The 14,089-nt window shown below is 47.2% G+C and overlaps 1 protein-coding gene across 1 annotated transcript in view; it reads right to left on the reverse strand.

Annotated features, from left to right (window-relative positions):
- The window catches only part of LOC126424723 (ATP-binding cassette sub-family C member 4-like), a 176,113-nt gene that overhangs the window by 147,895 nt on the left and 14,129 nt on the right, over positions 1-14,089 (reverse strand). The window contains exon 2 of the mRNA XM_050087443.1: positions 6,213-6,431. Coding sequence (XP_049943400.1) covers positions 6,213-6,286 — 74 coding nt within the window. The 5' untranslated portion in view covers positions 6,287-6,431. The remainder of the gene's footprint in view (positions 1-6,212; positions 6,432-14,089) is intronic.

Genomic DNA, 14,089 nt, shown 5'->3' on the forward strand with positions numbered 1-14,089 from the left:
GAAATGCCACTTGCACGCTTAGAGTAGCAGATTGACGGTGACCAACTTTAAACAGAACTTGATTAATTTTCACACACATTTATTAAAATAATAACAAGCATAAACATTACGTAACTTGATTCTGGATGCTGTTTACAATTGACAATCTGAAGTTCCTTTGGTCTTGGTACGTTAATCTTATTCTCACATATCTCTTCATGGCTATGTGCAGGAATATGATAATCTGATTAGGCGCAGACTGAAACTTGACTACAGACTAATGCAGACTGCCTAATCGGAGGTCTCTACACTCGTTATAATATCTCGCGCGTTCAGGTATCAGTGCGCGAGTGTGATCCGCGAGGAGAAAAGGTTGTACGTTAGCAGCAATCTCATTGGCTGCGTTACATTTTAATACGTGGATCGACGGAAGCGGAATTTGGTCCGTCTCTAAGACAGCGCCATCTCGTAGTGCGGAGACGGACGAGCGCTGCGCCTGCGCTGTTGTGCTTAGCAGGGCGCGCTCTAGTGGGAAAGTTTTGTACGCGATGACTACGCGGAACTATGTACACAACAGTCCAACTTAGCTGTGTGTGTGTGTGTGTGTGTGTGTGTGTGTGTGTGTGTGTGTGTGTGTGTGTGTATTTCCTGGGGTTAGTTTCCGTGTCTTTGGGTCAGGTGTGGGGGAAGTGGGATGTCTTGTGTTAGTGGTTCCACAATGGGGGCGAGGTCTGGGTATTCTTGCCTCGTGTTGTGTGCTACTGTACGCGCTGGTTGGGTATATTTAAATTTTGGTCGTCTGTTCACTCGTGGTCTTGTTGTCGGAATGTCTTCCATGTCTGGGCGTTTCGTTAACATGTGTCTCCCGTAGTTTGCTCTGAGTTTGGTCAGTTCGTTTTGTAGCGGCTCCACGCCTGTGATGTCATATACATCGTCACTGGGCGTGAGCCTTGGCAGTCTACAGATGCTGCGTAAAAGTCGTCTTTCGGTCGAGTAAAGTCGCTCTGCTACCAGTTTGTGCAAGCCTCCTAAGGGGGCTGCTGCGTGTTCTACCACTGGTCTAATGTACGTCTTGTAGGTGTGGATCGCCGTTTGGTCGTCACACCCATGGAATCATCCACGTACTTGTCTGATTAGGCATTGTCTTTTTCTCGTCTTGTTTAGCAGGTACGTGAGGTGTGTTTTCCAGTTTAAGTACTTGTCTAGTTACACTCCTACATACCTGGCAGTGTCGTTAAGTCTTAGTAGTGTGTCCCACAGCGTCAGTTGTATGTCATTTGTGTTTTGTTGTCGTTTTTTGGTCAGGTGTCTGTGTCTGAATAAAACCATTTGGGTTTTGGATGGGTTTGGGCGGATTCTCCATTTTTCCATCCTGGTTTCTAGTCTTTGTAGGTAGGTCTGCGTCTTTCGTTGTACGAGTCGATTGAGTCCAGTATTTATGCCTGGAAGGAGCTGGGCGTTCTCTAAAAGGTCCGCGCCGAGTCGAGTGTTCCCTCTGTGGTCCGCGCCCGCCAGACTCGGCTTCAGTGGACCCCTCCAGTCGCGGATGTTCCGACTGCCGTCCGCGCCCGTTTTGGCCGTCCTCGACGGTTGTGGTCGTCATCTGAGGTGTGTCAGACGCGATCTGAGATGTTGGGTACTCTGTCTCATGGCTGTTACTATGATTTCCAATTCTGTTTCGTGCTGGGCGCTCCATAATCGGTCCGCGCCGAGTCGAGTGTTCCGTCTGCGGTCCGCGCCCGCCAGACGCAGCAACATTGGCCCTCTCTGGTCGCCGGTGTTCAGACCGCCGTCCGCGCCCGGCCTGGCCGTCTTCTGAAGTCGAGTCCATGATCTGGGGTGTGTCAGATCTGGTCTCTGTCCGACACCTTGTCTCACGGCCCTTCTCTCGGTCTCCGCTTCTATTTCTTGTAGAATCCCGGTGTGTCCTGCTTTGAGTTTTCACAAGCTCAAGCGCTGGATTCCAGGCAGTGCTAATTTGGTATCCCGAGTCACGGTTGATTAGATTGTCCGTGACCTTAATCTCAATGGCTTCTTTAATGACACTGTCCCAAAATTTTGAGGTCTGTGTCACAATCTTGGTGTCATTATAATCCATTGAATGACTAAGTTCCAGACAATGCTCTGCTGTCGCTGATTTAGCCGCCTTGTCTGAGTCCGGTATGCCTCTGGTGTTCTTTACACCTGATGTCCACAGTTCTGGATGACATCCCTGTGGTGTCACCGCCAGACACCACACTTGCTAGGTGGCAGCCTTTAAATCGGCCGCGGTCGGACCCGCGTGTCGCCACTATCAGTGATTGCAGACCGAGCGCCGCCACACGGCAGGTCTAGAGAGACTTCCTAGCACTCGCCCCAGTTGTACAACCGACTTTACTAGCGATGGTTCACTGACAAAATACGCTCTCATTTGCCGAGACGATAGTTAGCATAGCCTTCAGCTACGTCATTTGCTACGACCTAGCAAGGCGCCATTACCAGTTACTATTGATACTGTGAATAATGTACCGTCAAGAGCGACGTTCACCATTAATGGATTAAAGTTAAGTATTCCACCAGCTACGTCCGTTTTTTCTAAATTCTAATTTCCTTGTCCTGTTCTAGACGTCACGCCAGCCTGCGTGAGCTAAAACGCGTGCCTTTCGGCTTCCTGTAGGAACACGGTGTTGGCTGTCCTGCCAATCCGCAACAATCCCACACTGGCACAGTATGTTGTAAATACCCGGCTTGCGTAGCCCCAGGCCATCTTTTACACTCCCCAGCATAGCTCCAATTTTGGTGGGTGGGCAAAATATGCTCTTGATGTCATATTTCTGGAGAATCCTGCTGACTGTGGCAGAGACAGGTCCGGCGTATGGCACGTATGCCATCTTCTTTGCCTCTTGTGGTTCTTCTTCTGGATCCTTTGGCTGATTGGTAAGTACTCCAGAGGAGTACCCATTCGTGTTGAACACAGATCGTAAGTGTTCTATTTCTGTGGCCAAACTATCAGGATCTGACAGAGTTTGTGCTCTGTGGACCAGTCGGCGCAGACCGATTAGGGGACGCCAGCTTCTTCCAGGCATAAATACTGGACTCGATCGACCCAGGGACCGGCCTCAGGTAGCACCTGAAGAAGAGAAGCGAGGCACGCTGTTGAAATACCGTGCGAGAACGACGCGAACATCCGGCTGGACTCCCGAATATCCAAGATGTCAACAGATCGCCGGGAAAGCATAAAGAATTATATCAAACAGGGGAGGTTGGACACCTGTCAACAACTTCTTTGTGCTTTGAGCCTGCTGGAGGTGAATTCTTTAACAACTTTTTGACATGTGGTGAAAGCTGGGCACCGAAAACGAGAGAGCATCAATCGAAAACAAAGAACACATTCAAGAACGTCACTTCGATGGTGATGAAGCCGTGCAAACAGAAGCGAGTTGGTGGCTCCGTCAAGAAACTCAAAACATTCCACCGTAATCGTGTCAAGAGGTGGACTCTCGTTGGGAGAGATGTGTGTGTCGCCAGGGTGACTGTGATGATAAACGGGTATTCATTGGACAAATATATTATACTAGAACTGACATGTTATTACATTTTCACGCAATTTGGGTGCATAGATCCTGAGAAATCAGTACCCCCAACAACCACCTCTGGGCGTAATAACGGCCTTGATACGCCTGGCCATTGAGTCAAATAGAGCTTGAATGGCGTGTACTGGTACAGCTGTCCATGCAGCTTCAACACGATACCACAGTGCATCAAGAGATCAAGAGTATTCACTGGCGTATTATGACAAACCAGTTGGTCGGCCACCATTGACCAGACGTTTTCAATTGGTGAGAGATCTGGAGAGTGTGCTGGGCATGGCAGCAGTCGAACATTTTCTGTATCCATAAAGCCCCGTACAGCACCTGCAACATGCGGTCGTGCATTATCCTGCTGAAATGTAGGGTTTCGCAGGGATCGAATGAAGGGTAGAGCCACGGGTCGTAAAGCATCTGAAATGTAACGTCCACTGTTCAAAGTGCCTTCAATGCGAACAACAGGTGACCCAGACGTGTAACCAATGGCACCCCATACCATCACACCGCGTGATACGCCAGTATGGCGATGATGAATAGACGCTTCCAATGTGCATTCACCGCGATGTCGCCAAATACGGATGCGACCATCATGATGCTGTAAACAGAACCTGGATTCGTCCGAAAAAATGACTTTCTTCCATTCGTGCACCCAGGATCGTCGTTGAGTACACCATCGCAGGCACTCCTGCCGGTGATGCAGCGTCAAGGCTAACCGCAGCCACGGTCTCTGAGCTGATAGTCCGTGCTGCTGCAAACGTCGTCGAACTGTTCGTGCAGAAAGTTGTTGTCTTGCAAATGCCCCCATCTGTTGACTCGGGGATCGAGAGGTGGCTGCAAGATCCGTTACAGCCATGCGGATAAGATGCCTGTCATCTCGACTGCTAGTGATACGAGCCCGTTGAGATCCAGCACAGCATTCCGTATTACCCTCCTGAACAGTCATTGGATCTCGACCAACTCGAGCAGCGATGTCGCGATACGATAAACCGATGCTGTGATATCCAAATGATTAGCTATTCAGAGCATTCACAGAAGGTTGGCGCCGGTGACGACACCTACAACGTGCTGACATGAGGAAAGTTTCCAACCGATTTCTCATACACGAACAGCAGTTGACCAGCGTAGCCTGGTGAAACGTTGTTGTGATGCCTCGTGTAAGGAGGAGAAATGCGTACCATCACGTTTACGACTTTGATAAAGGTCGCATTGTAGCCTATCGCGATTGCGGTTTATCATATAGCGACATTGCTGCTCGCGTTGGTCGAGATCCAATGACTGTTAGCAGAATATAGAACAGGTGGGTTCAGGAGGGTAATACGGAACGCCGTGCTGGATCCCAAAGGCCTCGTATCACGAACAGTCGAGATGACAGGCATCTTATGCGCATGGCTGCAACGGATCGTGCGGTCGCGCCTCGATCCCTGAGTCAACTGATGGGGACATTTGCAAGACAACAACCATCTGCACGAACAGTTTGACGATGTTTGCAGCAGCATGGACTATCAGCTCGGAGACCATGGCTGCGGTTACCGTTGACGCTGCATCACAGACAGGAGCGCCTGCGGTGGTGTACTCAACGACGAACCTGGGTGCACGAATGGCAAAACATCATTTTTTTGGAGGAATCCAGGTTCTGTTTACAGCATCATGATGGTCGCATCCATGTTTGGTGACATCGCGGTGAACGCACATTGGAAGCGTGTATTCGCCATCGCCATACTGGCGTATCACCCGGCGTGATGGTATGGGGTGCCATTGGTTACACGTCTCGGTCACCTCTTGTTCGCGTTGACGGCACTTTGAACAGTGGACGTTACGTTTCAGATGTGCTACGACCCGTGGCTCTACCCTTCATTCGATCCCTGCGAAAACCTACATTTCAGCAGGATAATGCACGACCGTATGTTGCACGTCCTGTACGGGCCTTTCTGGATACAGAAAATGTTCGACTGCTGCCCTGGCCAGCACATTCTCCAGATCTCTCACCAACTGAAAACGCCTGGTCAGTGGTGGCCGAGCAACTGGCTCGTCGCAATATGCCATTCACTACTCTTGCTGAACTGTGGTATCGTTTTGAAGCTGCATGAGCAGCTGTACCTGTGCACGCCATCCAAGCTCTGTTTGAGTCTATGCCCAGGCGTATGAAGGCCGTTATTATGGCCAGAGGTGGTTGTTCTGGGTAATGATTTCTCAGGATCTATGCACCCAAATTGCGTGAAAATGTAATCATATGTCAGTTCTAGTATAATATGTTTCTCCAATGAATACCCGTTAATCATATGCATTTGTTCTTGGTGTAGCAATTTTAATGGCCAGTAGTGTGCATACACACCCAAAAACATGCCTATATTAGAATCCAACGTTGCGTCAAAATTTCAAAGCAATCGGTCAAGATTTTTCAGACACACACGATTTTGAACAAACGATCATTTACATATTTATTTATATACATTAATAATTTTTTTCTGTTTTCCAGAAATGCTTTTTTTGCTATTGCTAGTCTCATTTGTATATTCTCTCTATTTCTGCCACAGTCAGTTATTTTTATACCCAATCGTGAAAGCTCGTCTACTACTTTTAGAGTGTCATTACATAATCTGAATGTTTGTAAGCATATTACAGCCAACACGCAACTATTACTCTGCACAGGAGCTCAGCCTTACTTACCAGTTAATGATGCTGCGATATACTGCGGCACCCTTATTTTTCTTTTCCTTCCAGATTCTCTCTGTAGAATCCATGATAAGTGCCACTCTGTTTCAATTATTCTTGACAGGAATGCGGTAGCATTTCAAAATTCCTTTACAGCAGTTACCTCCATTAGCATTACTCGCTTTATATTATCTCTTCTGTTGACTCAAGGTCTCTGTGAGTTGAGTAGTGGTCCTACAAAGAAAAACAAGGAACGTACATAATTTTATTGGACAGGCATCGACTATTTCGCGAAAGTACACTTGCAAAGTTTCAAGTGCCAGTAGGGAGCGAAGTATCTGGAAGCATTCTGCAACTCACTACTTATTACCAGTGGGATTACAGGCACGTACACATCTAACCCATTTTCCACTCACGAAACAGCATCGATGTGCATGGCTGGACTGGTGTCGTCAGAGGGTGTAATGCCACAATGAAGCATAGCCAAGGCGCAGCAGTTGAATAAGTGAACGCTCATGCCATGTGTTGGATAGCTGTGCAAACAAAAGCACAGGTGCTTCCGCCTGGCGGCAGTCAAATGAAATAGCGCTACGAGTAAGACAGTATCTGAATAGTGCTACGCTCGGACGATGAAATAAAGAAGCATTAAACTAGGATAATATTATTACATATTTTTTAATATTAGTGTATATATATATATATATATATATATATATATATATATAATGACTGTAATTGAATATGGTAATGTTATGGTATATCCATTTGTAAATAGAGAACTTGGCATAGTGTAAATTAATGTTTAAATGTGAGGGAAATCCCCGAGAACGCGGACAATGCAGGTTGGCGCGTGAATTTGGCAGTAGATAGAGATGTGTTCTGGAACTGTTCAGATGCAGAACAGAGATTACGCGGCGCGAAAGTGCCGGTTTAAGTACGGTACGGTAACGTTGCTTATAGACAGTTAAAAGTGAGCTTACAACGAACACGAACTGGGTTTATGGTGTGTCGGCAAGTCAAATGGACAATAAGGCTTGCACGATGCAACATTTCGACGGAGACGGCTTGTGAGTCGCTGTTCCCGCTCAAAAAGCACATGGCACGCCTTGTGGAAGTCTGCGTAATTTACGACGGACTGGAGCGACCAGCAGCAAGGTATGAAGTGACCAGTGTCTGCAGCTAATGTTGCAATGTGATCTTACTACCATATGAGATCCATTGATGAGCTCACGCCAGCACAAGCAACGAACTAGTAGTTATCGTACGACAGTGTTTCTATGAACAGTGCATTTCATACCGCCGCCATAACAAATACATTTATCCGTAGCGAACCAGTTTATGTATTTATCAAGTCAAGTTCTCTACAGTGTAATGTCTGAGTGAAATAATAAGTTTGTGATTCAAAGTGTATTCCACGAGTGTCATCAATTATTTACAGAGAATAGTTTATTACTATCACAAATCCATCACTGTGTGTGCAGCAATACCAGTAAAAAGGCTATATTACGTGAGTATCGGCGTATTAATGCAACAAGAGGATATAATCGGAGTTAACGCCGAAAATTACCAACAAACGCCGGATTATACAACTGACGGAAGACGCCAGGAACTGGGCCACATTAATTACAGTTCAACTCAATGTGGTGGCTTTTCAGTACATTATCAACGTAAAATCTAATTCAGTTTCATTAGAACAAAATGATTCTAAAGTAATGTTTTTAACATCTCTGGTAACCATCAGTTCTATAGTGTTCATTGAGTATTCAATTAAAGGATTTATTGCCACCACAGTACTCATTGTACCTTCAGTACAATGCAAATTCAGTAACATTAAAATCATTACTGCCAGTTGGTGTAGATCAATCTAACTTACAGCAAGTTCAAGTGTTTATCATATGTGTGTGTGTATATTGTGTTACGTAAATGTTGTTCGCCTGCTAGGAGTGATAACGTACACCAGTTAGTGCATTCTGTTCAGTCACTTCAAAGAGGTTATTTTTGTTAATGGAAATCAGAATTCATTTAACATTCGATTTCTTGTACGCCATCGCCAATATTTATTCAGTAATTCCGTGTAGTAGTCTGAACTACATAGCAAAGCTTCTCAGGCATATTACCCGCGATAGCCGCTTTCCAGACGTCCGATGCCGCATGGTCTAAAAATAATACAGTACATTCGGATAGTGGCATCGCAAGAGTGACTTGGAAGATGGAATGGCGCACTATGGTCTTCAGCGATGAAAGCAGATTCCGCCTGCACACAGCTGATGGTCGTTTGCGCGTACGTCGTAGACCTGGTTAGTGTGCGCTGACTCGTAGAGTGGATTCGCCCCACCACAGGCTTTACGGTGAGGGATGCTGTGAGCTACACCCGTGGGGCGCTAACCAGCGCTCGGGACGTGCAGAACGTCCTTACACCCATTCTTTTGTTGCTGTTGCAACAGGAAGGTGATGTGTTGTTCCAACAGGATAACGCTCATGCGCGCACTGCCCGTGAAAGTGGGCGCGCTCTGCAAGACGCGCAGCAACGGCCCTGGCCACCAAGACCTCAGGACTCGCTTCTAATCGCGCATTTGTGGGATGTCATGGGAGGAGAAGTGACTCGTGCGACTCGTCAGCCAACAAATCTTACAGACCTACGTGGTCAGGTCGAGGAGGCGTGGCATAACTTATTCCAGGACAAATGGCTCTAAGCACTATGGGACTTAACTTCTGAGCTCGTCAGTCCCCTAGAATTTAGAACTACTTAAACGTAACTAACCTAAGGACATCACACACATCCATGCCCGAGGCAAGATTCGAACCTGCTACCGTAGAGCTCGCGCGGTTCCAGACTGTAGCGCTTAGAACCGCTCGGCCACCCCGGCCGGCTATTCCAGGACAGTACTCGCCATCCGTACGGTCGCCTGGATGCCAGAATCGGCGCCTGCATATTGGCGCCCATTGAGCCTACACGGCGTATAAATACGGGTGTTTCAGCACGCAACGATACCTGGTACGTGATAACCGCCTACGCTACTCATCTGTAAGTGTGATCACTTCACGAACTCCGTATGCACTGTTGCGACGATAAATGTTGAGTAAATGGAATCTCTAAAACGGTGCACTACACTACTGGCCATTAAAATTGCTACGCCAAGAAGAAATGCAGATGATAAACGGATATTCATTGGACAAATATATTATACTAGAACTGACATGTCCTTACATTTTCACGCAATTTGGGTGCATAGATCCTGAGAAACCAGTACCCAGAACAACCACCTCTGGCCGTAATAACTGCCTTTATACGCCTGGGCATTGAGTCAAACAGAGCTTCGATGGCGTGTACAGGTACAGCTGTCCATGAAGCTTCAACACGATACCGCAGTTCATCAAGAGTAAAGACTGGCGTATTGTGATGAGCCAGTTGCTCGGCCACCATTGACCAGACGTTTTCAATTGGTGAGAGATCTGGAGAGTGTGCTGGGCATGGCAGCAGTCGAACATTTTCTGTATCCAGAAAGACCCGTACAGGACCTGCAACATGCGGTCGTGCATTATCCTGCTGAAATGTAGGGTTTCTCAGGCATCGAATGAAGGGTAGAGCCACGGGTCGTAGCAAATCTGAAATGTAACGTCCACTGTTCAAAGTGCCGTCAATGCGAACAAGAGGTGACCGAGACGTGTAACCAGTGTCACCCCATACCATAACGCCGGGTAATACGCAAGTATGGCGACGACGAATACACGCTTCCAATGCGCGTTCACCGCTATGTCGCCAAACACGGATGCGACCATCATGATGCTGTAAACAGAACCTGGATTTATCCGAAAAAATGACGTTTTGCCATTCGTGCGCCCAGGTTCATCGTTGAGTACACCATCGCAGGCGCTCCTGTCTGTGATGCAGTGTCAAGGGTAACCGCAGCCACGGTCTCCGAGCTGATAGTCCATGCTGCTGCAAACGTCGTCGAACTCTTCGTGCAGATGCTTGTTGTCTTGCAAACGTCTCCATTTGTTGACTCAGGGATCGAAACGTGGCTGCACGATCCATTAACAGCCATGCCGATAAGATGCCTGTCATCTCGACTGCTCGTGATACGAGGCCGTTGGGATCCAGCATGGCGTTCCGTATTACCCTCCTGAGCCCACCGATTCCATATTCTGCTAACAGTCATTGGATCTCGACCAACGCGATAGGCTACAATCCGACCTTTATCAAAGTCGGAAACGTGATGGTACGCATTTCTCCTCCTTACAAGAGGCATCACAACAACGTTTCACCAGGCAACGCCGGTCAACTGCTGTTTGTGTATGAGAAATCGGTTGGAAACTTTCCTCATGTCGGCACGTTGTAAGTGTCGCCACCGACGCCAACCTTAACGTCTGTAGCACGTCATCTGTGTGGTGTGGCAATTTTAATGGCCAGTAGTGTAATCGTTTCAGGAAGTGTATTTCCTAGGGTCTGAATTTATGGATTCACTAAAGGGCAGACTGTCCCATTGCACAATTCGACGCTATAAGCAGAAAGCTAACACGTGTTCAAACTAACCTATAGCGTTCACAAAACATTTTCTTTTACGTGCTGGCTACATATATTAGAAATGCAGACCGTCGTCTCTTTCCATTGCGCCGAATTTATGAAAGTGTGTTCTGTGTCACAGTTGTATACACGGCCCAGTGAGATTAATGTGACCACAGCCCATGTTAGACTTCAGTGCGCAGTTACTGCCCGCAGACGGCAGGTGGGAGCACTGGCAGCCGGGAGGGGGGGGGGGGGGGGAGGAAGCGGAGAAAAACAGCATTTGTTGCCGTAATGCGGAATCGAAGCCATTTGTCTGACGTCAAAACAGGCGCCATCATTGGCTTTCGGGCCGAGGGTGGAATCACATCCGAAATGGCTAAGTTTTTACACTGTTTGCGTGCTGCAGTGATTAAACAATACCGCACTTGACTGAATGGCGCCATCCAAAACTGGCGCAGAGTCAACTGTCCACTTCCACAGGCCATAGATGACTGGACAGAGCAAAGGCTGCGGAAGTGGGTACGTGCGAACAGACGTGTAACTGCCAGAATGAGATTTTCACTCTGTAGCGGAGTGTGCGCTCATATGTAACTTCCTGGCAGATTAAAACTGTGTGCCGCACCGAGAACCGAACTCGGGACCCTCGCCTTTCGCGGGCAAGTGCTCTACCATCTGAGCTACCGAAGCACGACTCACACCCCGTCCTCACAGCTTTACTTCTGCCAGTACCTCGTCTGCTACCTTCCAAACCTTACAGAAACTCTCCTGCGAACCTGCAGAACTAGCACTCCTGAAAGAAAGGATATTGCGGAGACATGGCTTAGCTATAGCCGGGGGGGATGTTTCTAGAATGAGATTTTCACCCTGCAGCGGAGTGTGAGCTGATATGAAACTTCCTGGCAGATTAAAATTGTGTGCCGGACCGAGACTCGAACTGGGGAGCTTTGCCTTTCGCGGGCAAGTGCTCTACCAACTGAGCTACCGAAACACGACTCACGCCCTGATCAGAGCACGCCTAAACAGTCTCATTTTGAGAGAACAGGGTGAGCACACGGTACTCATTTTGTATTGCGACAGAAACGCTGGAGCTCAGAATGATATAAACAAAAGCGACATTTTGTCTATGGAGTGCGTGATTGATTCTTTTGTAAATTTTTTTTGTTTATTTATGGTGGCAGTCACATGTTAATGACACAATCATAACCGGTTTCGGCCATACAATGACCATCTTCAGACTCTAAAGGCGGCATACACTGGACTCAGGTTCATGCGTTGTATGGCCCAAACCGGTTATGACTGTGTCATAAACATGTGATTGCCTCCATAAATAAACAAAAAAATTTTATAAACAAAAGCGAGAGCGGACAGACGCACAAATTGACGCGTTATTCGCCTGGTACTACATGTGTCATAAACACTCCCAATTTTCATACAGTGTAGGCTTTCACGGCCGGTGTTGTCTTCAGTTGAAACTTCTGGGCTGAGAGGCCGTGGTCGATGTATAAAATTTCCACCTGACGTTTCGTCTCCATCTGCGGGAGACATCTTCTGAGGTCGTCCGGCTACTGCCACTGAGGCTCCAGGTAATCTCGCATTTATAGAGCGCATGGAAGGCACCACCATTCGTCACGTGATGCCGACCGTATGCCTATCTTTGGAAGGCGTCATCATTCTCAATTAAATCGATTGTCATTCTGCTGGCGCAGCGTCTGCATCCATATTTTGTCTAACTTTAAAACTTCCTCTATTCTATTAAAATTGTTATGGTGTTCGTGAATCTCTATTGCTTCTCTGTACATGCGCGTATGAAGCTCCCATTATCATACGCGCACATATAGAGAAGGGATAGAGATTCACAAACACCATAATAATTTTAATAGAATAGAGCAAGTTTTAAAGTTAGACAAAATATGGATGCAGACGCTGCGCCAGCAGAATGACAATCGATTGCTCTTAATCGAGATTGATGACGCCTTCCAAAGATAGGCAGACCGTCGGCATCACGTGACGAATGGTGGTGCCTTCTACGCGCTCTATAAATGCGAGATTACCTGGAGCCTCAGTGGCAGTAGCCGGACGACCTCAGAAGATGTCTCCCGCAGATGGAGTCGAAACGTCAGGTGGAAATTTTATACATCGACCACGGCCTCTCAGCCAGGAAGTTTTAACTGAAGACTCGCAATTCTATTACGTCGAAGAATGGAAGGGAAAATTGAAAGTAAATTAGGAGACGAACAGGTCCGGTTTAGGAAAAGCAAGGACACTTGTCAAACGATTTCAGAAATTCGGGTAGTAACAGACGACAGATGTAGGAAACACGAGGTAACATACATTGCATTCGTAGAATGGACAAGGCTTTCGATCATGTGGGATACAACAAATTGTTTTCCGCTGTCAGTCAGTGTGATACGAAGTACACGGGAAGTAGTACAATCCAGTATCTTTTGAAGTAGCTAGCACTGACGCACTTACACGAGAGGCCAAAATCAAAAAAAATGGCTGGTCACTGTTATCCCTGATACTAAAATGGTCGATTGTAAAGGCGGTGAGGGACGTGAAGCACTTTCTCGATTTGGGAGGTCTCGGACAGAAAATGAGTATGATACGGTCCAGTGACCACACAGACCTGGTCGCAGAAGGTGGCTAACGAAATAAAATGTGTGCCAGCTGGTGGTTTCAGTACGCACTTAAACAAAGAGAGGAACTACGGCACTGTTGTGGACAGGAAGTGCCCGTGCTGGATGGTTAAATGTTAAGCTTAGGCTCTTGACAAGACGGAGGAATTTTGGTACTTGGCAAGGCGAGTAGATACAGGAGGAAATTGCAAGAAACGTGCAGTAGTGAGGAATGGACACGGCAAAAGGACTTTGTATGAAAATAAGCAGCTGCTGACAACCAAAAATCTGTACCTCGAGACCAGAAAAACATTCATGACAAGCTTCGTTTGAAGCCCATATGTATGTGGCAGAGAACAGGAAAAACAGGACTAGAGGCTGGTGTAATAGGGGACTGTTGCGAATAAAAAAATTGATCGAGAAAGGAAGAAAAACGGGATGCAACGAGTCAGCTACTAAAAATGTCTAACAAGTGTTGCAATGACTAGAAGAGATAGAACGGTGGGGCATGTGTTAGGACGCGAGTGATTGCTGTAAACTGTGCTTGAAGACACGTTGCACGGAAGAACGTCCGAGGCAGTCCTAGATATGGGTATCTGATCAAAAGTATCGGGACATTTTTGTGTAATGTGGAATTGGCCTCGGCGGACCCACCAGTTATAGAAGGAGGTGGGGCCAGTATTCTGCTGTATGTACAGAAGCAGCGGAATGGGTCGGTGAGGAGACCTCAGTGACTTGAAACGTGGACCAGTCGCCGGATGTCACCGAGT

This window comes from Schistocerca serialis, chromosome 10 (genome assembly GCF_023864345.2).
Source record: "Schistocerca serialis cubense isolate TAMUIC-IGC-003099 chromosome 10, iqSchSeri2.2, whole genome shotgun sequence".
In the NCBI taxonomy this organism is placed as follows: domain Eukaryota; kingdom Metazoa; phylum Arthropoda; class Insecta; order Orthoptera; family Acrididae; genus Schistocerca; species Schistocerca serialis.